This window comes from the organism of the source record quoted next, unplaced genomic scaffold, assembly GCF_019419815.1.
Source record: "Pyrus x bretschneideri cultivar Hongxiangsu unplaced genomic scaffold, Pyrus_bretschneideri_v1 Contig93, whole genome shotgun sequence".
Taxonomy (NCBI): Eukaryota; Viridiplantae; Streptophyta; class Magnoliopsida; order Rosales; family Rosaceae; genus Pyrus; species Pyrus x bretschneideri.
In genome coordinates, this window is record NW_025999835.1 from 565928 (window position 1) to 592977 (window position 27050).

General features: G+C 36.1%; 1 protein-coding gene and 2 pseudogenes across 1 annotated transcript; all 3 read right to left on the reverse strand.

Annotated features, from left to right (window-relative positions):
- Positions 1-619: 619 nt before the first annotated feature.
- Positions 620-11395, reverse strand: LOC103966654 (annotated as a pseudogene).
- A 4950-nt stretch (positions 11396-16345) lies between these two features.
- On the reverse strand, positions 16346-19111 carry LOC103965520 (protein DETOXIFICATION 41-like). Its single transcript, XM_009378592.3, has 8 exons — positions 18758-19111; positions 17962-18506; positions 17505-17591; positions 17311-17367; positions 16933-17171; positions 16715-16833; positions 16530-16616; positions 16346-16435 (listed from the first exon to the last, which is right to left on the reverse strand). Exons 1-8 carry the CDS (start codon positions 19070-19072, stop codon positions 16346-16348), a joined length of 1539 nt encoding a protein of 512 aa, XP_009376867.2. The 5' UTR covers positions 19073-19111.
- A 4256-nt stretch (positions 19112-23367) lies between these two features.
- Positions 23368-27050, reverse strand: LOC125473700 (annotated as a pseudogene).

Genomic DNA, 27050 nt, shown 5'->3' on the forward strand with positions numbered 1-27050 from the left:
CATTTACGTAAAAAAAAGTTAAGATTCTATCATAAAATTAATTGGCGGTATGAGGAGTAGCTCAACTACTTAGAAACATATATAAAGTTATTTTTTTCTCTAATGTGATATTCATACCCTAATATAAGTACATTTTAGCAGTCCCCATACTCAACAAATATTAGGTTACAGTTATGTCTATTTTCGTCTTTATACAAAACTATAGTACTTTTATATTAAAAAAGCATTTTTTTCCACTGATTTGTTACTTACAACACTTTTGAAAATAAAGTTTATCAAATCCTCAATTGTTTTATTTTACAAATGATTATTCTCAACGCACAACACAGAAGTCTTTTTTTTTTCTTCAAATAGCACAACAATCTCAAACTAGCCTTACATCTAATACATACAGAATATTACAATGAAAACAACATTTATTTTTCACTCTGTCCGGATAAACAAAACTGGATCTACATCAAATGGAGAAGAAATAATGTGCTATGTTCATGTGTTGATGCCGAACCAACATCCCAAACCTCGTTTACTCGAGTTTGGACATAATCAACGTCAAAAAATTTGTTGGACATTGAATCTTTCACTGACAATTGAATTCCCTACAGCTCCACTTCTATTTCTTTCATAGTAGGATGCTTTTTCCATTCAAATTCAAGCAACGTCTTGCAAGATTAGCAACTACCATAATCTCTTCCTTTCTAGCATCTTTCAAAACTCGGGCATCAAGAATGTCGAACAAACGATTCTCGTCCATGGAAAGAAGAAAATAATGTGATAGGCTTATGGGCTCTTGTGACTTTGTCTTAAAAATTGGTTATTTTCCCTGTCAATATAGCTCAACAAGGACCACTCCATAGCTATAAACGTCACTCGTCCGTAAATTGGCTAGTCTGAAAGTACTCCAGGTCCAAATAACCGAATGTTCCATTTACCTGTGTCATGGTAAGGTGTGTTTTGTCAATGGCGACAGATCTTGATGTCCCAAAGTCTGACACTTTGGCTCTGTATTTATCATCCAACAGTATGTTCGAAGACTTGATGTCTCGGTGGTAAATAGGACAGGAACTGCGAGTGTAAGTATGATAGTGCTCCTGCAACTTCGGTTGCAACTCGTAACTGCATTTCCCATGTAAGAGGAAACTCCTCATTCGGGTGCCGAATATAATAAGAGTGTTCCATTGTGTATGAACTCGTAAACCAAAAGGGGTACTTCAGTCTCCAAACGGTAACCCAGTAATTTAACCACATTCCTGTGAGTAACTTGTGACAGAATACAATCTCATTGATGAATTGTCTTACTTCGTCTCCACTAACTACACTTTTTCGACTTATTTACAGCAATAGTTCTCCCATTTGCTGACACTCCTTTGTATACGGTACCTTGGCCTCCCTGACGAAGAATTCTCTCTACGCTGAAATGGTCCCTGGAGTTTTCTTGCTCCTCTTTAGTGAACAATTTATTTTTATCAACGTTAGCTTCAGCGGAAGATAATTGCTGCCCCAACAAGAAACTGCCATTTCGTTTAGAAAACTTCTGCTTGCGGTTGGTGCCTTTCCTTTTCATATTGACTTTGTGCCACCACCATGCTCCAATGTGTATAAACAGTAGGCCAACAATGCAGCTAGTAACTGAATAGCTCAATTGGAAGAAAAAAAATCAATTGGTCAGATCTTATTGTTCCTTCTTATATCTAATCTAAGTAATGCAGGGATGGTTTGAAACAAAAAAGTTGTGTAATGGAGGAGCAACACTAGAAATGCTCATACCAGCTGCCATAATCAAAGGTTATCTTTTTTTTTTTTTTTTTTTGGAATTTGAAGAGAGCAATGTGACGGCCACATTAACCCGTGATGGTCGAGCAGGTGAAGGGCATTCAAACGACACAATCGTACATTGTCACAAATATTGCCGAAACCGCATCTATTTGGATCTTTGCATTCATCAATATCTGCATTTCAATGACAGAGGAACATAAAAATCGTTTGTCACTAAACTGTTTTTGGCATGATGTGGAATTTAGGTTGACAATGATCATTTTGGAGATAGTGTCTACAAATTGATTCACAATAATTAGGTGGTTAAATCAAGCATTCGATATCTATGCTTGGGGTCTGCACGAAAATTAGTCAATATTTCATCCAATCTCATTTTGTTGTGAACTAACGTCAATATTTGAAGAAGGACTACCTAGAATATTCGAAGGATGACTACTCCGAATATTTGGAGGAGGATTTAAGCATTGTTTCTTATAGTATCGTTTCATTAAATAATTGTATAATGAGAAGAAAAAGTCTTAGACTCTTAATCCTAGAGTAGAGTATACTATATGACTAATAACTAATTAAACCAACAATTTAATTAATCAATACCAATGATCATATAAGTTATCCAATAAACAAAAATTCAATTAATCAATAACACTAACCGTATAAATTATTCAATAATCAAGAATTCAGTTCATCAATAATCAACAATTCTATTCATCAATTCATATCAATAAAGTTATGTTTTTTTTCATTAAAATTTAAGTTCTTTTGTTCTTTTTATTAAAATTTAAGAGCTTTTCATTAAAATTTAAGTCTTTTCATTAAATAAAGTTATAGCATAATTTTTTGTTAAAATAAATTTAGCCCAAACACTTTTCATGAAAGTTTCCTTAAGAGAATTAACTGTCTTTTAAAAATCATGGATCAAAAACCTTAAGAAGCAGGTAAGACTAGGGGTGCGCAAACGGGTCCATGACCCATGGGTAGGGCGGGTTCAAAATTTCAAAACACAAAACTGGGGCGAGGCGGGTATACGAAATTAGCAGGGTGGGGCGGATCTTAAAATGAATTTTTTTCCTCATCCTAGTCTTCTCGATCTCTCTTCCCGACTCCTCTCATTTCACTCAGACCTCTCTCTTCCTAACTCGCTCCCACCGTCCCAGCTCCGTATGCCGCCACCATAATCATCAGACCTCAATCTCTCCTCCTGATTTTCTCATGTATTCCTCGCTCCGTCCGCTACCATCATCGTCAAGCCTTGATCTCTCTTCCTAACTCACTCTCTGGAAACTAGTCTCTCCCTTTCTCTGACAAACTCAAAGGGATGAACGACGAAGTCAAATAACTCGAAACGACAAATTAGTCATCTTCTTCGTTTGACTCAGACACATATTTGCAACGCACGACTCTGCTCATAGTCCTTTTCAGTTTTAAGGTATTATGTTTTAGGGATTTAGGATTGAAAATTAAATTAGGGTTTTCTAGATTTAGGGATCTTGTTGGGTTCTTGAACCTTGACCTCTGTTATCTTCCAATTTCAAATCTTTTATTGAATTGAGTTTGAATCGACTAAGTTTGAAACTTCTGTTGAATTAAATTGAATTTGAATCGATTGTGTGTGTGTGTGTGTGTGTGTGTAAGAATAACTATAAGAATTGATGTACTAAATATATAATATACACACATTAGTACAAAAAAGAGTTTGCGCAACGCAGGTAATGTCGTAGCGCAAAGTTAAAAAATGTTGCTTGAAAATTAGCCCAACGACAACTTCGTCACGTGCAAACTGTCGTGCAAAGGTCGTGAAAACAAGGTTTGCGCAACAAAGAAGTAACTCGCGTTGTGCAAAGAACTTTTGCGCGACGACAGTACCTGTGTCATGCAAAAAGTCTTTGAACGACGACAATACCTACGTTGTGCAAAAGCTCTTTGCGCGATGACAGCATTTGCGTCGTGCAAAAGGTTTTTACGCGATGCGAGTTACTTCTTCGTCGTGCAAACCCTTTTTTTTTTTTTGCTTTTTCTTTTTTTTTGACAAAATATTTTTTATTTATTTTTATTTATAAATATTGTAATTAAATTATAAATAATAATTAATAAACCAAGAAAAAGTATTTAATTATAACATATATGAAGATGTTTATACAAGCTATCTGGACATAAAAGAAAAAACTACAACAAGTAATCGTCTAGGTTTGATGCATCAGGCTATTAGGTATCGGCTGGACAAAGTGGCTAGGAGGTCGAAGGTGGAGCAAGAACGAGTGCTGGCATCGAGATTTGAAGGCTAGACATATGTAAGGCCCGTAAGATCATACTCATCTTCTCGTCCTGGGCCAATAAATGGGCTGCAATCTGGGCTTCCCAGGCTTTTCAGGCTGTTTATTCGGTTGCAATCTTATCTTTTAGGGTTTCCACTTCCTCCATTAGGGCGATGACCTATCCTTATATACATCCACACATGTATACTAAGAAATACGAATATATACTAGCTATTATGCATAGAGCATTTGACGGTGATTAGTACTTGATGAATCGAACCAAAGGCAATATACAATGTGAGTCTACCAAAGCCAATGGGATTATCATACACTCCAATGAGTTGCCAATGGGATTATCATAATCAGATACCCTTAAAATCTATAGTCTAATCCTTTCTAAATGAGTTGTCATGTGATAAAACGTAAGAAATTAACCATTTCTCACTTAGACTCCAAACAGTTACAGAGAAAATATAGGAAACAAAGGCAATATATAGATTATTAACAAAAAGTAATTCTGTCACAATGAGAACATTTGTAATAAACAAATGCAAAGGCATGTTAAAAAATACGGTAAGGATGACAATCATGAAATAACAGAAGTCTTTCCTCTCATTGAAAATAGCTTCCAAAATAATCATTTGAGAAGAAATAACACATTTATTTCAAAATTGGAAATTAATGGAGTTTAACAAAAATGAAACATTTCCAAATGAAATAAGGGAACACATTTAAAGAAAACATAAAAAATAAAAATAAAAATAAAAAGAACAAAAGAGAACAAAGCAAATGAATCAAATTTTCAACCTTTATAAGTGATATCTTCCCAAGGGCGGTTGAGCTCATAATGCCAACCCTCCTGCTAGAAAATCTGCAAGTTCTCCACACATTTAGGAAAGAAAACGGCGTCGAGGATCATATCAATGAGATTATAAAAATCCTGATCATTCAAAAACAACAATTGTAACATCCCACATCGACTTATGGAGAGGAGGTGATGTGCCTTATATGTACATGCCCACCTCCATATAGCACAAGGCCTTTTGGGAGCTCATTGGCTTCGGATTCAATCGAAACTTCAAAGTTAAGCGAGATCGCACGAGAGCAATCCTAGGATGGGACAACTTTTGATGGAATCAGAGCCACTATGCTGTTTGGTGTGCGTGTGCCAATAAGGACGTCGGGCCCCTAAAGGGCGTGGATTGTAACATCTCACATCGACCAACGGAGAGGGGGTGATGTGTCTTATATGTACATGCCCACCTCCATATAGCACGAGACCTTTTGGGAGCTCACTGGCTTCAGGTTCCGTAGGAACTCTGAAGTTAAGCAAGAATGGGCCAAAGCATTCCCATGATGGGTGACCCACTGGGAAGTTCTGCTCGTGTGAGTTCCCAGAAACAAAACCATGAGGGCATGGTCGGGGCCCAAAGAGGACAATATCGTGCTATGGCGGAGTCGAACCCCGGATGTCGTGGAGCCCGGGTCGAGATGTGACAACAATCCTTGGTGTTAGAATACAGATTACAGAGTAGATACATGTATTTTCATTTATACATTCTCAACCCATGATTTACCTTTGTGTTTGGGGACATGACTGGGTAGCTACCTATAAGAATTTTTGAAATGGTCTACCCCAGCTCCTAGGCTCCCTTTCAACAACTCATCAAATGGCTTTTTCAAGGGGTACTTTCTCGACCCACACCTCACAGCATTTTGCAGAATGTATAATATTCCAGTGGAATCCTTTTTGCATCAATAAATATTTAAAGCTAAAAAATAAGGCTCTGATCCGAAAAATAAATGAAAACAAAAACAAACACACACACACACACACATATATATATATATATATATATATATATGTATATCTGTGTGTGTGTATGCTAGTTAATATAATATTTTTGAAGACTTAACTGCTAGCAAAGCATAGAAAATCAGCAACTACATAAATGGGTAGCTCCATTTTATTAATAAATAAACAAACAGACAAAAAATGAAAAATTTGAGATTTTGAAAGAGTACTCACAGTGGGGTTCGGAAAACGATGCCAAAGACCTTATTTTCGTCACGTTGGACATGGAAGCGACTTGGGCACCTGTCTTTTTATGGCGGAGAAGCAAAGCTTCCGACTTGCACTCTCCGATGAACTCCTCGATGACTTTCTCGAACCCAGCTTGTCCAAATCTTCATCTGTCAAGGTTAAGGAAGAGAGCACCTCACAACACTCTGTACCTGTGAGTACCCATAAGAAAAAATGGATTAAATCGCAAAATTGCCAACAAAAAAGAAGAAGGGTAGCTTAGGGTTTGAGTTACTTATATTATGTACCTCATGGTAGTGGTTATGGTGGAGAGTGAGTTGGGGACATGCTGACGGTGATTAAGGGAGAGGAGGCAAAATGGGTTTGAGAAAATGAGGGAAGGAAGTCGGACGGCGGAACAAGGAGGGTGGTGGTGGGGTTCATAATCGGACGACGGTGGCTGCTTTCAAAAAGAGGAAAGAACTGCTTTCAATGAGAGGAAAGACTTCAATTCCAAGATTGAGAGATGAGACGGCGGTGGCTGCCATGATGTTGGGTCACAGTGATGGATGTTAATCAATATCAATGGAAGATTTGTGATCTACGAAGAACAGTTTTAGAGAGAGTGAGAGATAGAGAGAGAAGAAAGAAATTGTATATGATTTTACTTAATCAGCAAGTAATACAATGTACATCACTATTTATACACAACAAACTTAATCAGCAAGTAATGCAATGTACATCACTATTTGTACACAACAAACTTAACCACCTAACCAACCCATAGTTCCTAATCTTGTGACAAGTGTAACAATCCTACACTCACTAATTCATACTGTAACATCCCCCCTCAATCTCTTGCTTTGATAAGTTAAGCATGAGATTGTTACAATGTGTTTGAAATAAAGGAGTACTCAATCCCTTGGTCAAGATATCTGCAAACTGTTCTCTAGAGGAAACAAACTGAACAAACAGCTGCTGTTTTGCCACTCGTTCCCTAAAAAAATGCATTTCGATTTCAATATGCTTTGTCTTTTAATGCTGAATTGAATTAAATGAGAGAGCAATGGCTGGCAGATTGTCACAAAACAATACTGGAGCTTTAGAGATAGGAACCTGCAGAAACACAAGTAATTGTTTGATCCAATCGAGTTCTACAGAAGTAGTAGACAAAGTACGATACTCTACCTCAGTAGAGGACCTGGAAACAGTTTGTTGTTTCTTAGAAGACCAAGACACAGGATTTGGTCCTAGAAATACAACTAATCCAGTAGTAGATCGTCAATCATTTGGGTCTCCTGCCCAATCAGCATCACTGAATGTTGTTAAATTCAAATCACCTCTATTATAACTAATTCCCAACTGCAGTGTTCCCTTTAAGTACCTGAGTATGCGCTTCACAGCTGTGAAATGAGCAACCATTGGATTCTGCATAAACTGGCAAACCTAATGCACAGAGAATGCAATATCAGGCCTGGTAAAAGTAAGGTACTGCAATGCCTCTACAATGCTTTTGTACAAAGTGGGATTTCCATACGGTTGTCCATCATCCTTAAGCAATCTGTTATAGGGTAGACAGGGAGTATCACAAGATTTGGACTCATTCATTCTGTCTTGAGTAACAAATCCTAAACATATTTGGTCTGAGACATAAATAACCTAGTTTTGGTTTTGGAAATTTGGATTCCCAGAAAATAATGCAAATCTCTGATGTCTTTGATCTCAAACTCAACTATGAGAGAGTGAATAACATCCTGAATTGCATTGGATGCACTGCCAGTAATACTGATGTCATCAACATACAACAATGAGATAACAATCTCAAAATCCACTTGTTTCACAAATAAGGAAGAATTAGAGTATGTATTTTTGAACCCCAGTGTAGGTAGAAATGTAGTAAACCTTTCATTCCAAGCTCTGGGGGCTTGTTTTAACCCATATAACGATTTATGAAGTTTGCAGACCAAATTTGTATGATTGAGATCCACAAATCCAGGAGGTTGAGCCACATATACTTCTTCTTGGATAATTCCATGCAAAAATGCATTCTTGACATCTAACTACCTTAAACTCCAACCAAAGTGTGCTGCAAAGGCCAAGACAATCTTGACAGTAGTTAGCTTGACAACAAGACTAAAGGTTTCTCCATACTCTTGACCTGGTTCTTGATTGAAGCCCTTAGCCACTAATCAAGCTTTATGTCTAGCAATAGAGCCATTTGTATGCCTTTTAATCTTAAATATCCACTTACACCCAACCAAAATTTTTATTTGTAAGTAATGACACCAAACTCCATGTTCCCTGAGAATGAAGAGCATCAACTTCTTCTGTCATAGCTTTCATCCAAATAGGAACTTTTAATGCAATTTTGTAATTAATTGGCTCAACCAAAGACAAATCAACACCACCAGATTCTTGTAAAGTAGTCAGCAAAGCCTTCTTCTTCAAAATTCCATTTTTGCTTCAAGTTTACATCAGATGCAAATTGATAGGAAGAATCTCCAAAACTATTTGCAAAATTTCAAGTTGAAATGAAGAACCTTGATGCATATGAACAAGTGATATTGCTTCAGCATTGGACTCAGGTACCACAAGGACTGATGGAGAGGATTCAGATGTACTAGTAATGGACAAAGGTGAGTGTGGGACAAATGGAGAGGATGAGGATGACAAGGGTGATGTTTGTGGCACTAGAGAACAAGACTCGGTCGAATTACTAAGTGTAGGAGTTGTATCAGTAGTGGAAGTGACATGAGACACAGGTAGAACAACAACATTAATGTTTATGACAGTAAGTAAAAGAGACGAAGGTTGGGGCATCACACAAGGTGTATAGGAGGACTTGGAATGTAGCAATAAGTCTGAAAATGGATAATCATGTTCATGACATACAACATGCCTAGAAATGTAGGTTTTTTCCCAGATACATCATAACAAATATACCCCTTATATTGTGAAGCATAACCTAAAAACACACATTTAATAGTTTTGGGTTGAAGTTTGTTACTAAGATATGTTAAAAAGGGATAGCAGGCACAACCAAATATTCTTAAATGAGAAATTTGTGGAAAAACTCCAAATAGAACTTCAAAGGGAGACTCATCAAGTATAACTGATGTGGGCATTCAATTAATTAAGTAAGATGCAGTTTAGACAGCATAAGACCAGAAATAGGAAGGTAACTTAGCGTTTTGCAATAAAGTGATTGTGGTTTCTATAAGGTGCCTATGTTTTCTCTCAGCCAACCCATTTTGTTTAGGAGTATAAGGACATGATTTTTTTTATGAAGAATACCCTTATCTTTAAGAAAGGATTGAAACTGTTTGCTAATATATTCTCCATCCCCCCCCCCTCAAATCACTTTGGAAGATCTAAATACAACTTGAGAACTAAGTTTGAACATAGTTGTAAAATGTAACAAACATAGAAAACAAGTCGCTTTTATTGATTAATGGAAACAACCAACAGTGCCTTTGTGACATCCCACATCGCCCAGGGGAGTGATCCTTAAATGTATATTCTCATCCCTACCTAGCACGAGGCCTTTTGGGAGCTCATTGGCTTCGGGTTCCATGGAAACTCCGAAGTTAAGCGAGAAAGGGGCTAGAGCAATCCCATGATGGGTGACTCACTAGGAAGTTGCTCGTGAGTTCCCAAAAACAAAACCGTGAGGGAATGGTTAGCCCAAAGCGGACAATATCGTGTTACGGTGGTGGAGCGGGCCCGGGAAGTGATCCGCTCCGGGTCGGGATGTGATAGCCTTGTACATTCATCAACAAAAATCACATAGTACCTATATCCATCTATAGAAATACAAGGAGAATGACCCCAAAGGTCACTATGTATAGTGTGAAAAGGTTGTACGGACTTATTGACACTGTGGTGAAAAGGAAGTTTACAAAACTTGCCTTGTAGACAACTGTGACACATGACTGGTGAAGAAACCTGGTTACATTGGATATGAGCCTTATGCAACATCAATGTAACAATCTTACTTGTAGGGTGACCTAGTCTATGATGCCAAGTAGAAGATAGTACTAGCTGACCAAGATATGCTTAAGGTTGTTGTGTTATATTTTTTAGGATAGACTGAGAAGATGCAAAAGGAATGCGATGGAGTCCATTACTGCACAACTCTTTGTAGAGAATCCTCCTTATGCCTTGTCCTGAATCTAAAAGAAAAATGCATAAAAAATTAGCCAACAATTGTTATCTAAACAGATCAGATGCATTAACAACAAGTTTTGGGACAATTTTGGAACATAAAGCACAAAATTCAAGTTTATTGGTTTCACCGTTAATAACAGATTGACCAATGTGTGATACTAACAAACCTTCACCATTTTCTGTTTGAATCATTTCATTGGATGGATAAGGAGTCGCCAAAGACAAGTTAGACAAATTTGCAGTCATATGATTTATGGCACCGGAGTTAGTAAGCCAACTTGAGGGAGGCCCTGAGAGGTGAATGCCTGACATGGTTGAACTGCAATATGCATAGCATGCATAAAAGATGGATGAGATTGGAAATGCTAAGAATAAGTGTGTCCATAAGTCTAAGAAGACATATGAGGATAACTCTAATAGGAACCACCACCAATATAATTGGGACCTTTGTCATTATAAAAATAGTACCATGTGGAATGATTTGTTTTGCCACAGATGTGACACTTGGATCTCTCAGGAGGCTTAGAACCACAAAATGGTGCAGTATGACCTTCACTGTTACACATTTGACATGTAGGAATAAGAGGAATAGTATTGACTTGGAGATTGACCAAGAACACCTGGAGTTCATGTAGGCCACACATAAGTCTGTGTGTAAAGCTGGGGTCTTAAGTTAAATAATCTCTGACCTTGATTGAACTTACCCTTACCCTTGTTCCTATTGAAAGACTTATAGCCACCATTAAGATAGGAAGATTGACCATGAGAACCATTAGACTGCTGAAGTAGTGGTGCTTGAGACATAGTAGGTCCAAAGTTAGTAGCTATAATAGTGAGATATGAAGGAGCAACAAAAACATTGTCCACAATACTTTCTTCAGCCAATAATTGTGATCAAAACTCTTTAAGGGGAATCACACTTTATCTACCCTAACCACACATCTGAAGTAGAAGAGTCAGAAGAATTGATACTAGATTCAGTAGAGACATTAGGCACAGGGCAGGGATTGGAACCATCAACAAATTCCATAATGCCATTGTTTTCCAGCATAAGTTGCATCTGAAAATGCCAGTTCAGGTAGTTAGAATCATCTGATTTCACGTTCATCGACATAGAGATTGTAGAAATAAGGGCCGTAATTAGAGATTGAAGAATTGTAAGTTGAGCAGCAGTCACCATTATTGCATAAAACAACCAAATTAGATCAATGTGCAAGAAGAACTTCACTGAGAGCAAATCGCAAACACTTGGAGTGCACACGCTAGAGAGATATAGAAGAAAGATCAATCACAGCACAAGATCGAGCCAAACCTTAGACAATGAGGGTGCACGAAGATGAAGAAATCCTTGAGAATCAAGAAACAGAAATCAGAGGCAGTCGAAGACAAATCGAAGGTAGCGGAAGCAAGAAGACGAATCGAAGTATCACACACAAGCATCAGACGCGATTGATATCATGTTAACCAATATCAATGGAAGATCTGTAATCTATGTAGAACAGTTTTAGAAAGAGAGAGAGAGAGAGAAGAATGAAGTTGTATATGATTTTACTTAATCATCAAATAATGCAATGTACATCACTATTTATACATAACAAACTTAACTACCCAACCAACCCACAGCTTCTAATCTTGTGACAAGTGTAGCAATTCTACACTTACTAACTCAAAGTCTAACAATGGAGAAAGGGGAGAAGTCTGAGAGACAGAGAGAAAAGGAAAGTGAATGAGAGATGGGAGAAGTCTGAGAGATAGGGTATTCCTTCCACCCCTGATTTCCTCCCCAATTCTATAGCATCACCTACTCCCTATTTCCCTGTAACCTAACCACCAAATTTCATGCCAATTTCCTAAAAATCAGATTTTTCCGCCATAAGTGTTTGGGCGCCATGCCAAAATTTTGAAAATAGAAAGCTAAAAATAAAGGCGCCATGCCAAAATTTTGGCAACTCTTCAAAACACATGGTAAGGATTTAATCTCATATAAGTGAGATTAAATCCTATGGTTATTATTGTAGTAAAGTTTTTTAATTAATGTCGAAGTGTGAAAAATATAAGAAAAATATACAAATGCTCGTGATGACAATCTCTACAACTTTTGTGAAGAGATCAACTCCGAAATTCACCACTATCATCCTATAAACCTTAGATTAAATTTTAGCCTTTGATTGTCGTTTATGTTTATGTTTACGCTCCCTTCTTCTCACAGAATTTCGTTTTTCAAATTTTCTTTTCAAAAAACATAATCTTCTAGTGAATTCAGAAACTTGAACGGTTTGGATCATTGATATCACATTTAGATTTTTACAGTTAGTGAAATTATTGCTATAAGTTTATAAAGTCTTGATAAACTATATAACATTGACCCATATTGATAGGATACGCATTCTATGAAACTAATTTCAATGATCTAGCTGTCAAACTTGTTTGTATATACTTCGAGATCTCATACGCAAAAATCGAAAAGAAAAAAAAAACATTCAGAGATTAGCTAACTGGACAAAACTTTTTTACGGTTATAAACAAAAAATCACGATTTAACGGCTATTTTAACTCGGATTTTGATGATTTTTACAGCTACACTGCTTGATCCTATATGAATACAATGAATGAATTCAATCTTCAATTTAAAATATTTACACTAGTGGATACCACAAAAGCTTATGTTATACTTAATGAAAATATAAATAAACTCTAAATGTTAGTGAATCTATCGTTTTGATGGGATACGCATTCTACGAAACTAATTTCAACGATTCAACCATCAAACTTGTTAGTATATATTTCGAGATCGCATACAAAAAAAATCACAAAAAAAAACATTCAGAGATCAAGTAACGAGACAAAAATTTTCAATGATTATAAACAAAAAATCATGCTTTAATGGTTATTTTAACTCCGATTTTGATGATTTTTTACAGCTACACTCCTTAGTTCTATATGAATGAATTTGATCTTCAATTTAAAAAGATTTATACAAAATCTTATGTTATACTTAATGAAAGTATAAATAAATTATAAGTGTCAGTGAATCTATTGTTTTGATGGTATACGCATTCCACAAGACTAATTTCAATGATCCAACCATCAAACTTATTTGTATATACTTCGAGATCGCATACACAAAAAATTGCAAAACACAAACATTCAAAGATCAAGTAACGGGACAAAACTTTTCAGCGGTTATAAACAAAAAAATCACAATTTAACGATTATTTTAACTCGGATTTTGATGATTTTTTACAACTACACTCCTTAATCCTATATGAATACAATAAACTAATTCGATCGTCAATTTAAAATATTTAAACAAGTGGACCACAAAAACCCTTTGCGCAACGCGATTGTCCTGTCACGCAAACACCCTTTGCGTGATGCATTGGTTGGTCTATCGCGCAAACACCCTTTGCGCAATAGTGAACTAATACGTCGTGCAAATGGCCTTTGCGTGACACATTTTCTCTGTCGCACAAACATCTTTCGCGTGATGCATTGGTTGGTCCGTAGTGTAAACACCTTTTGTGTAACAATGAACCAATACATCACACAAATGTCCTTTAAGTGATGCAGCTGGTCCGTCGCACAAACACCCTTTGCACAACGGTGAACCAATACATCGTGCAAATGGCCTTTGCGCAATGTAGTTGGTCCGTAGCGCAATTTTCTGGCACCAAACAAAGTCTTTTACTGCTTTTTTTTTTTTTTTCCCAACATTGTGCGACGAAGGTCCACCTACGTTGCGCTAAACAGTTTTGCACAACAGAGTGCTTTGTCACGCAAAGTCCCGTCGCACGAATTGTCCTTGCGTGACGCTTAGTTGTCAACGTTGCGCAAAACGTTTTCGTACAACGTAATTTGCTCCGTCGCACAAGTGTGTTTTTGTACTAGTGATATACGCAAGATTTGATGTGCAATGCAACCTCAGTTTTAAAAAACAGCTCTTGTAATTTTCAAATCTATTTATCTTAGATTGTTTGTGTTATGCTTGGACTGGTTCAATTCGATTGTTATAATTTGGATTTTTTAATCTGTTTTAGAACACGAGAAAGACTGCCTATGCCATTAGGAAGATGCATTTGGCAAAGGCTAAAAGGTGCTTGGAAGATGTTTTAGCCCATAAGCAAGCCATTCCCTTCCGCCGCTTTTTTCGCGATGTTGGTCGAACTGCTCAGGCGAAGAATCACCAGTCCAATGGTCAGGGACATTGGCCAGTTAAGTTTGCTAATTTCATTCTTGATTTGCTCAAGAATGCTGAGGTAAATGTTTCTTGTTTGTTGGCATGGCTTTCGCCTCTTTGCTTAATGTTTTATATTAGCAATGAACACAAACTAAGCTTGTTTTCGTATTTTGTAGGTAAAAGGGCTTGATGTGGATTCGCTCTACGTCTCTCACTTCCATGTAGTGAAATAGCTCATGTGTTGTTGCAGTGTTGTCGTGCATTGCAGTTTATAAATTATATATATAAGAGTTGGGGCCCCGTGGACTCGTCGCGAATCAAACGGGCCGAGTTAGGTCCCGTTTCAAAACTCAAAACCCCTTTACCCGGCTCATCCGCTCCCGTTATTGTTTAAAACGAATAAGGTCTGTTCCTCCAAAATTGGACCCAACCCAGCCCGTGCTCAGCCCTAGGTGAGACCATGCTTTTAAAATGAGCTTCTTTTTTTTTTTTTTTAGGAGGTGGAGTGAATAGTGTGCATTAATGAAACTTTCTAAACGACAACTCTACCCTCTTTTCTTTCCCTACTTCTTCGTTCTTTGCCCTCACGAATCGGGTCAGTCCTAATTTTGCACCATTCACAGCTCGCACTCTCGTCTCCAGCTAGCTCTCTCTCTCCCAGCTCGTAGACAAAGCAGTAGAATCTCCTATATTATAACAATGGCTGCATAGGTCAAATCTGATTTTCTCGAATTAGACTATGCATTTATTAGCCTTCAAATCTCCAATACCCTTGGTACCAGATTGGATTGATTTTAGTCATTTGTTTAATTCAAATTGGAATGATGGATGTAAGGTGATGGGGGCAAGGCAGAGATCGGTGTTGGGATAGAAGAGTCAACACTTTTTTCCTAAGCATGAGATTGATCTGGATTTTATGAAAATTTAATGGGGGTGTTGTGTGAGTGTGGGGGACGTGAGTCCATTGTTGTTGGAGAAGGAATCAAGGTTGAGCAAACAGTTTCTCCTTGTTTTTTTTTAGTATAAATTAGCACGAGAGACTAGCTGGGAATTGAAAAAAAAAAAAGAAATTAACTGGTAAATGTACACACCGTAATGCATACTGAGGTGGTGTTTGTGCAAATTTCTTTAATAATTATTTATAATTTGAGTTCTATCTACTGTTATTTTGTATAGTCAAAGTACATATAATAAAAGTTTACCAAACACTCTAACACTGTTTTTTTTGGAAATTTATCAATAATAGCAAAAAATTAGCTCTTAATTTCAAAAATGTCATTTTTTTATAAAAAAAAAAAATTCAATTCTATCCAAAATCTCACTTAAATGTCAAAAATACCCTCAATTTATACGAATAACCAGTTGTTGATTAAAATATTCTTTGTACTATAAGCTATGATGGATGAAAGAAGAACTGAAAAATAATTAAAATCCGCAAAAAAAAAAAAAAAAAAACTACTACAAAGCAATTTGCAAATAATGATTTGTAGGAGAAGTGGATACTGATTCACTACTACAACTACTTCATAATTACAAAGACAATTTGATTAAAAACTACAGAAGCAATTATGTTAAGCTACAGAAGCAAAATATTTGATTTAATATTGCACAGATTATTAATACAATTAATTGACAATTCCTAGAACTTGATCGTTCAGGCGAGTCTGGATAAAACTGTGTACTTTTAAAATAAAATCAAACTAGGGAAAAAAAATTAAAAATTATGGATTTATTATTACGTATATAACCAAGAAAAGCTAAGAAATTCAAAAGTTGTCGTTGAACATCAAATGAAGCAACATCCCACTGCCCATCTCCAGCTTTTGCCTTCACAATGTCGAAAGGCTAGACAGTAATAGACATGGTTGCTATTTGGCGACAACTTTTTTCCTTTAGAGTTGCATTCCAATTCACCACATGAAAACCTGCTTAATTAAATGAATTTAAACACTTTCATGGCCTTGGGCTTACGCGCTCGGAGACCACCAAGTCTGTGTTTTCTTCATTTGCAGACTTGTCCAAGCGATCAGCGGCTTTTAGAACCTACAAAAAATAATGATAAAATTCATTGATAACGACATGACCAAATGCGATTCATGCCTGCTATGTATAGTTACTTTCATCAAAGTTAAATCACCTCGGCATCCCAATTTGTTCTGGCAGTGAGAACAATTAGAACTACTGTTTGTAAAAAAACTCCGATAAGCATTCCCCACCAAATCCCCTGAAAAAAAAAAAAGAAGCCAAAATGCTTCAGGTTCTATCAGCATTCCTCACAAAGTAACAACTGTACGGAATGAGTGGGGGAGCAAGTGAACTTACCGCGACTCCCATACTAGCTTTGAAGCCAAGAAGACATCCAACTGGAAAACCAATTATATAGTAACAAACGAGGTTGACATAAGCCACGACATCTTGCCATCCGCTTCCAATTGCCACACCTAAATTCCACACATATGAAATTAGAAATGATTGCAAACATTTGTATGAGAGGACCTGGCTTGTTCATCTGCACTGCATCTTCTATCATATATCAATACCTGAGAGTATTGGTTGAATGCCATTCAAGAAAACGGAAACAACTAGCAATGGAGTTAAATCCAACACCGCCTCAACAACATCAGCATCACTTGTAAATAGCTTGCTAAGTCCAACTCGGAATATTAATATAATCGCACTGAAGATTATACTAATCAGGATGCTAGTTCCGTTCACTACAAACACTGAAAATTTCGCCACCCTTGGATGACCAGCCCCTAACTCGTTACTGACTCGGACACTGCATAAGCCAAGTCATCTTATTATGATTATATCACTTCCAATTATTGGACCTGTAAAGGAAAATTTTGAATTCTTATGAGCAGCTTGCTTTTTTATTTTTATTTTTTTTATTTTTATTTTTTTTTTTGGTCACAAACCTGGCCGCTGCGCTTAGGCCCAACATAAATTGCAAACTGAAGTTCCAGTAGTTCATGCTGGAATTGTTCATCACATAAGAACATGTAAAAGTTAGATATAATAATAGCAATCATGGTTCAATAACTCATGAAATAATTAAACTGGTAATGAAGTTCCCAGTTAACAAAAAAAAAAAAAAAAAATCCTTACTTACCAAATAGAAATGGAGTCTAGTGAGATTGTAGGGTTGGGGAGGAGCCCTGATATTAGTGTTAGCCCTTGGTTGTACCATATCTCCAAACTACATTCATTCACAAAAGGAAAAAGATATTAGCATGTGAAGGTTTCAGAAAAGATAGGGAACTAAGGGTTTAACCATTTAGTAAAGCTATATACACATTCTCCAATAGAGATGGGCCGAACTGTTATATATAGGACTACATTAGAGTGTGTTAGCAACGTAGTCAACTTTGTGTGTCTAAATAGTTTTTGTCAAAATTTATACACGAGTAATGATATAGACACCACATTTTTTTAGACCACATTAGCAAACCGCCTTATTTGCTGAGTAATTGATACATCAGCTTCTACATAATTAAGATCGTTAACTAATGTGGTCTAAAAAAGCCGAAGTGGTCGCATTTGTAATTTTGCATTATTGGTTCACCTACCAGAGCATAATAGCAGAGGCAACAGTCAACTTGAAATAAGGCCACATCCCTTTGAAGGCTTTCCAAGAGAAGCCGGTCCAAGTCTCCTTGCACTTGGGACTCAAAAGAATGTAAAGCCCATATATAATGACAAGAAGCCACCAAGAGAAGCTTAGTGTAAGAGCAGCCCCAGTTAGGCCATAATCCGCAACAAAAACCACCACCCAATTGAGAAGAATGTGAAGGATGAAAACTCCAACCGACATGTAAGCCAAGGGGTTGACTATGTTTTGAGCTTGAAGGAACCTCTGCTGGGGGCAGTTTATGGCAAATGCAAAAAGCTGAGGAATAATTCCTCTTGCAAAGATTTGGCCTTGCTCTGCTATTTCTTCTGATTGCCCAATGGCTACGAGGATAGGACCTGACCACCAATACACAAATGAGAGGAGGATTGCTGCTCCCAAGTGCAAGATGATTGCTCTTTGGCATATGATTCCCATTGCTGGCAATTGCTTGGCCCCATATGCTTGCCCACACACAGTTTGCACAGCACTTGCCATTCCCAACTTTGATTCCAAACCGAGAATTAAGAAACAAGAACCAGAAAGTATTAATTCAACCACCGAAAAGAAAAATAGAAGAAAACATAGATATGAAATTGCGCTACATGAATTATTGAGAGAGTTATTGACACTTCAAAATAATCATCATGAACCCCTTAAGGTAAAAAAACAAAGGAGGAATGCATTATGACTATTTTGGAACGTTAATACTGTTCCCATTTTTTATTAATTAGTTATATTATTTGGCTACAAACCATAATCCCATAAGCCAGACCCTGAATTCCCACACTAGCGATAGAGGCTCCGGCAAGCTCCAAGGCACTCAAATGCCCACAAAACATGAGGGTGACAAAGCTGAGCATATAGTTGAATACGGAAACAATAATAGATGAACCAGATAAAATCCATAGGAGTCTTGACTCCCAAACCACCAGCCTAGGCCACCATCGGAGTGACACTGGCCGGTGCCCTAGAAACTCTTCAACAGCAGGGGATGACAAATCAGCAAGCTGAGAATGCGTGTCAAATCCGAGCAGCAACGGCTGCTGGATCTCCTCCACCGATCCCATGGTTGGTTCGCCGTGCCACCACTACTTGAGGATTCTAGAAGTGTGTGTTACTTGGAAGAGGCAAGGGCCGACTTTCTTGTACTAAGTCTGGCCAGACAAATTGGATATATATAATTGTACATGAAACTGTCAGGTTTAACTACCATTCACAGAAGTTAGGTACTTTACAGACATTGTATTCATGTGCTACCTTGCAAGAGAATAACCACAATCGCAAGAGAATGAGAACAACTTTCCTTGATTGCAAATTCCAAGTCATTGGAAACAATACTGGAAGTTGTACTTTAGAATTTATTACAAATGATTGTGTCGTGATAGGTTAGAGTTTGGTGTCTCTCCTTTTCAGATTAAAATCATACCAACAAGATTACAGGATGTGTCTCTTCTTCTCAAACACGTGTGTAGCTAGAGGTCAACAGAATTTTGGTATCTTAATTAATTTTAGGTAGAATTTTGGTGTAGTAATTAAAAATTGGGATCGGATTATGCTATCATATTATATTATTTGTGTATAGGCTGTTGACAGGAGGCTACTGTTTTGAAAAATTGTATTGCTAATTATTTGGGACTAGTGCTCCAAACGTGGTCCATTATTTGCTTGACCTGACGTGATCAGCAAGGTTTATTTTGTTAGTTTTTTTTTATTAAAATGATAAAATATCACTTTCACTCTAGCATTGTTATCATGAGAAAAAATATTACTGTGAATATATTGAAAAAGAAGAAATAAAGATACAATAACCTAGAAAGGAATTGTTTTGTTAGTTAGAAGAAGGTCCGAATGTGAGTTTAAGAATTGTATTGCGAATCATTTGTAATTATTGTTTCAAAGGAGCCCATTTGTTTTCTAACAAAGAAATCTCGATCTAGATTTTATTGATGAATGAGAGAAAGAAGTTACCCTTGATTAGAGGGAATATAAATTTAAAATCCATGAATCCTGAACCCTAAACAAAACCTAAACCCCCGAAGGGTATGAACTTTCAAAAGAAGCACAACGTTTGGGTTGGGTTGTTGAAAATGAATTTCATATTGATGAGATAAGCGACTTTGTATGTGCTTATAAGTAAGTTGGGTTACTCTCCATATTGCCAATCGGTTTTATGGTGGAACCTCTAACTTTCTTCATGATATCAGAGCAGGTTGTCTCATGTGTAAAGCCCAATGGTCACACGTGCTCCACGTTATCCCGTTGTGTTGTCCACATGTTTAGCTTGAAAATCCGCTACACGTGAGGGGGCTTGTTGAAAATGAATTTCACATTGATGAGAGAAGAGACCTTACATGTGCTTATAAGTAAGTTGAGTTACTCTCTATATTGTCAATATGTTTCATGATGGAACATCAACTTTGTTTAGCGTGATGAGGGAGGTTTGTTTTGTTGGTCAGAGGGAAGAGGGATTTTTATTTTTCAATATACTTGGAACACAAGCCGATATGTACGTTGTCATATTACAAGTCAAGGGCACTTAATAATATAATATTATCTCTATTTATATTTTGACACATGGTGTACTAGTTTATGTTTTTAGTTACATGAAAAATAATCTCTCTAGAAGAAGGTCACCAGGGATGCATGCAAACCTATTCTTCCAGTTGATTACTTAAGAGGCGGCTGCAATAATTCTATATTATATAGGTAAACAGTTGTGCTGATTAATTTGTAGAAGGACAGTTGGGCACACAGAGAGAGGAATCACCTAAAATGCTTCAGTATATTTAATCCTAAATATTAAATCCTTTTTAACACTTTAGCATTTAATATTGTTAATTGCTTCGGTATATGCTTTGTGAACATGACTGCTAAAGATTGTAGCCAGAATTCTTGTTGAAAATTTTACTCGATGTCATTGTCTCAAAAGCCACTACTTGATTAATTAATATTGGCTATACATGATGCCATGAGCTCTTTCATTACCTTCAACTTTCTTAGAACATTAAAAAAATAAGGGGATACTGAACAGAGATATATACATGTAGTTTGTAAGTTTTAAGGAAGGGTTGTCTCCTAGATAGGTTGGAGTTCGGTGTCTCTCTCCTTTTCATGATCGAGACCATGCCAACAAGATTAATTATATTATTTGTGCATAGTTTTTCAAAGGGCGCCTGCTGTTTTGAAGAATTGTATTGCTAATTATTTGTGATTATTAGTGCTCCAAAGGTGGTCCATTGTTAGGCCTAAATTGACTATATTGTTTGGCCAATGATAGGATTTTTATTCCCTATTTAAATAGGATTAAAATTACACAAAATACTTGTAAGAGCATAAATAGTAGTACAAATCCTTATTCAAGATTGTTCTCCAAAAAAATTGAATAAATAATTTCTACTTAAAATTAATCCTTAATTAACTATTTAAAAACCTATTTTAGAAAAGGATTTGATATTATGAATTAAACTAATGAATACAGAAAATTAAATAAAATAATTGAAATTGGTTTTGTAAATTAAATCGGCAGCAGGAAAGAAAACAATTTGAGAAAATTCGTTCGTAAAATGCATTAAGGTTTAGTCCGTCACCGTTAACAATTCTATGTAATTTTACTATTTACTTATGAATTACATGTGCAACTTTGAAGGTTAGGTTTTCCTATGTAATTTTACATATTGTACTTGTGGCATTTAAGGTAGAACATATATCATACATGCAATATGTCTATAGTATTTAGATCAAATCTAAACATGCAAGACTCGCTAAGTTTTGTGAAAACCTTTTAAAAAACTATGCAACCCTTAAGATATGGCATTCACCTTAAGTGAAATTGCAATTATATATTAATCACAAGAACCATCAATCGATTCCAGGGTGTGTTGCAACAGCAATTGCATCAACTTATTTGTCTAAACATCCTATTGGTGATTAGGCATCATGATATGTAGACAGTTTAAACATAGTGATTAACAATTCAAAATATTCATGCATAATATCATAATAAGCATTCCAATAAAGACTACATATTTATGCTAATGCTCGAGGCTCACCCTAACAAAAGGAATTAGTTACACGCTATTATAATAAAAAAGCAAAATATTATTAAGAAGAAAGGATAGAAAGCACCCTCGAAACAAATCATCAAAATCGCTCTAAACCAAGGTCTACTCCACCAAAAACGTTATTGCCACCAAAAAGGCCAATTAGGCCTGAAACATCACTCTCGTGTAAATCTCAATCTTTTAATGTGTTTTAATGTGTTTAATGATTTTTAATCTCAACCTTTGTCTATAATATATTATAAAATAAATAAATAAATAAAACTTAAATTTTAAAATTTATACAGAATAATAATTAATAAACAATATATACATATTCATTATATCTATTGTATTTTATAGTAAGTTTTTTTTAGTAGTTTAAAAAATTAAAATCATCAAAATAATTTTTTTCTTATCGTGTTGAAATAGGTTACTTGCATGTCACTCTCGTGTAAACTTGTTAAGGACCCACTATTAACGGGTTACTATCGTGTGACCCGATAATGACCTAATTAGTTATCGTGTTGATCCGAAACTCATTATTTTCGTGTCGTTTACGTGTCGTGTAAGAAATTGTCAGGTTTAATACCTCCAACTTTCTATTTCAAATCATTCTCGTTCAAAAAAAAAAAAAAAAGAGATATACATGTAAATAATCTCTACATTATTTTCTATTAGTAAGTTTTGAGGAAGGATTTTCTCCATGAAGGATACTATACATTGTAATCTTGAAACTCTCCTGGAAGGGAAAGTTAAAATCTATCATTCATATTTCTACACATACGTAAAAAAAAAAAGTAGTCATAAAATTATTTGATGGTATGCGGGGTAACTCAACTACTTAAAAACACATATAAAGTCATTTTTCTTTGATGTGAAATTCATATCCTACAAATAAGTACATTTTAGCAGCCCTCATACTCAATAAATATTAGGTGACTGTTATGTCTATGTTGGTATTATACAAAACTATAGTACTTTTACATTAAAAATGCATTTTTTTCATTGATTTGTTACTCACAACACTTTTCAAAATAAAGTTTATCAAATACTCAATTGTTTTATTTTACAAATGCCTATTCTCAATGCATAACAAAAGCCTTTTTTTCTTTAAATAGTACAACAATTCCAAACTAGCCCTACATCTAATACATACATAATATTACAATGAAAACAACATTTATTTTTCACTCTGTCATGATAAACAAAAGTGGATCTACATCAAATGGAGAAGAAAATAATGTCCTAGGCTCATGTGTTGATGCCGAACCAACATCCCAAACCTGGTTTACTCGAGTTTGGACATAATCAACGTCAAAATTTTATTGGACATCAAAATCTTTCACTGATAATTGAATTCCCTGCAGCTCCACTTCTACTTCTTTAGTAGGACGCTTTTTTCCATTCAAATTCAAGCAACGTTTAGCAACTACCATGATCTCTTCCTTTCTGGCATCTTTCACAACTCGGGCATCAAGAATATCGAACAAACGATTCTTGTCCATGGAAAGAAGAAAATAATGTGATAGGCTCTTGGGTTCTTGTGACTTTGTCTTAAAAATTGGTTTTTTTCCTGTCAATAGCTCAACAAGGACCACTCCATAGCTATAAACGTCACTCTTGTCTGTAAATTGGCTAGTCTGAAAGTACTCCGGGTCCAATTAACCGAACGTTCCATTTACCTGTGTCATGGTAAGGTGTGTTTTGTCAATGGCGACAGATCGTGATGTCCCAAAGTCTGCCACTTTGGCTCTGTATTTATCATCCAACAGTATGTTCGAAGACTTGACGTCTCGGTGGTAAATAGGACTGGATTGCCGAGTGTAAGTATGACAGTGTCCTGCAACTTCGGTTGCAACTCGTAACCGCATTTCCCATGTAAGAGGAAACTCCTCAGTTTGGTGCTGAATATAATGAGAGTGTTCCATTGTGTATAAACTCGTAAAACAAAAGGGGTACTTCAGTCTCCAAACAGCAACCCATTAATTTAACCACATTCTTTTGAATAACTTGTGACAGAATGACAATTTCATTGACGAATTGGTTCACTTCGTCTCCACTAACTACACTTTTCGACTTCTTGACAGCAACGATTTTCCCATTTGCTAACATTCCTTTGTATACGGCACCTTGGCCTCCCTGACCAAGAATTATATCTACACTGAAATGGTCCGTGGCGTTTTCTATCTCCTCTGCATGCACTGAACAATTTATTTTGGGTAAAGTACAAAAAATTACCTCAACTATTGATGTCACGACACTTTCACACCTCATCTTTATAATTTGGTCTAATGTTATACATTCCGTTACTTGGCCGTTTACTTTTCAGTTAAATGCTGATGTGGCTTGATTCGGAACCCACTTTCTATTAAAAAAATATTAAAATATTATTAAAAACTAAAAAAAAATATTTAATATTTTTTAAATTAAAATAAAAAAATAAAATAAAATAAAAAACCCCTCAGTTCCCTCCCCCTCCCCCTCCCCCTCTCTTCTCCCCATCTTCATCTTCTTCAAACCCCCTGCAAGCACCTCCCCCACCACCCCCCCCCCCCCCAAAAAAAAAAAAAAAAAAAATCCAATTTGTCTTCCTCCCACCTCCGCACCCACCCTCAGTTGCCTTCCCCCCCCCCCCCCCCCCAACCCCTCTTCTCCCTCCTGCAACCCAAAGAAATAAAAAAATCCAGATCTCGTCAACGGAAGATGGGTGTGGAAGAGGATGTGGATAATTGATGAAAGTGGTGGATTTGGGATTGGCAGGGGGTTGGGTTTTGGGGGGGGGGGGGAGGGGGGAACGAACTGGGTTCGCTTTGAATTTGTTTTTTTTTTTTTCTTTTTCTTCTCCTTCTTCTTTCTAGGTTGCAAGGGGGACAAACTGGGTTGGGTTGGGTTTTTTTTTTTTTTCTTCTTCTTCTTCTTCTCTTCTCTTCTTCTTCTTCCTCTTCCTCTTCTTCTTCCTCCTTCTTCTTTCTGGGTTGCAGGGGGGTGAGGCAAACTGGGTTGGGTTGGATTTTTTTTTTTTTTTCCTTCCTCTTCTTCTTCTACTCCTTCTCCTTCTCCTTCTTCTTTGGTGAGGGGGGGGGGGTGGCTGTTTGATGGGTTTTCAAATTTTTTTTTTTTTTTGGTTGAAGATTAAGAAGGGAAGATGGGGAGAGAAGGGGGGGGGGGAAGAGACGAACAGAGGGATTTTTTTTTTTTTTTTTTTACTTTTCTTTATTATTTTAAAAAATATTAAATAATTTTTTTTAGTTTTTAATAATTTTTAATAGAAAGTATGTCTCGAATCATGTCATGTCAGTATTTAACTGAAAAGTAAACGGTCAAATAACGGAAGGTATAACATTGGACCAAATTATAAAGATGAGGTATGACATTGTCAATTTTAAAAGATGAGGTATGAAAGTGTCGTAACACCAATAATTGAGGTAATTTTTTGTACTTTACCCATTTATCTTTATCAACATTAGCTTCACCGGAAGATAATTGCTGCCCCAACAAGAAATCGCCATTTCGTTTAGAAAACTTCTGCTTGCGGTTTGTGTCTTTCCTTTTCATTTTGACTTTGTGCGACCACCATGCGCCAATGTGTACAAACAGTAGGCCAACAATGCAGCTGGTAACTGAATAGCTCAACTGGAAGAAAAAATTAAATTGGTCAATTGTTCCTTCTTATATATAATCTAAGTAATGCAGGGATGGTTTGAAACAAAAAAAGTTGTGTAATGGAGGAACAACACTAGAAATGCTAATACCTGCTGCCATAAAAACAGGTTATCTTTGTTTTTGGATTTGAAGAGAGCAACACTGTACCTATGACGGCCTCATTAACCCGTGATGGTCGTGCAGGTAAAGGACATTCAAACGACACAACCGTATATTGTTACAGATGTTGCCGAAACCGCATCTATTTGGATCTTTGCATTCATCAATATCTGCATTTCAATGACAGAGGAACATAAAACATCGATTGTCACCAACTTTTTTTGGCATGATGTGGAATTTAGTTTGACAATGATAATTTTGGGGATAGTGTCTGTGAATTGATTCACGATAATTAGGTGGTTAATAGCATTCAACATCTACGTCTAGGTCTACATGAAGCTTAGTCAATAGTTCATCTAATCTCATTTTGTTGTGAACTACTCTGAATATTTGAAGAAGGACTACCTAAAATATTCGACTACCCCAAATATTTGAAGGAGAATTTAAGTATTGTTTTTTATAGTATCATTTTATTAAATAACTTATAATGAGAAGAAAAAGTCTTAGACTCTTAATCCTAGAGTAGGACTAATAACTAATTAAACCAACAATTTAATTAATTTGTACCAATAATCATATAAGTTATCCAATAAACAAAAATTCAATTAATCAATATTACTAATCGTATAAATTATTCAATAATCAATATTTCAATTAATCAATAATCAAGAATTCAATTCATCAATAATCAACAATTCTATTCATCAATTCATATCAATAAAATTATGATTTTTTTCATTAAAATTTAAGTTCTTTTGTTATTTTTATTAAAATTTAAGAGTTTTTCATTAAAATTTAAGTTTTTTCATTAAATGAAGTTATAACATGATTTTTTGTTAAAATAAACTTAGCCCAAACCCTTTTCATGAAAATTCCCTTAAGAGAATTAATTGTGTGTTTAAAAATCATGGATCAAAAACCTTAGGAAGCAGGTGAGATCACACTTTTAAAAAGAACGCTTTTTTTTGGGAGGAGGCGGAGTGAATAGTGCGCATTAATGAGACTTTCTAAACGACAACTCTACCCTCATTTCCTTCCTTATTGTCTTCAATCTTTGTCCCAACGAAACGAGTCAGCCCTAATTTTGCACCATTCACAGTTCGCACTCTTGCCTCCAACTCGTAGACAAAGCAGCAAAAATCTCCTGTATTATAACAATGGAAATTTTTTTGGAGGTGACGGGAACACACACCTCAGCAGTGCAGGTGGTGTTCCCTTCCAAATTCCAATCCAATAACGCCAT

Excerpts from the sequence above, each read along its gene's own strand:
- LOC103965520 (XM_009378592.3), bottom strand. The coding sequence starts at position 19,072 with ATGGGATCGGTGGAGGAGATCCAGCAGCCGTTGCTGCTCGGATTTGAC. Across the intron at positions 16,617-16,714 it reads AAGCTAGTATGGGAGTCGCG|GGGATTTGGTGGGGAATGCT; the intron begins GTAAGTTCACTT and ends TTTTTTTTTCAG. Across the intron at positions 16,436-16,529 it reads GAACAAATTGGGATGCCGAG|GTTCTAAAAGCCGCTGATCG; the intron begins GTGATTTAACTT and ends TATTTTTTGTAG.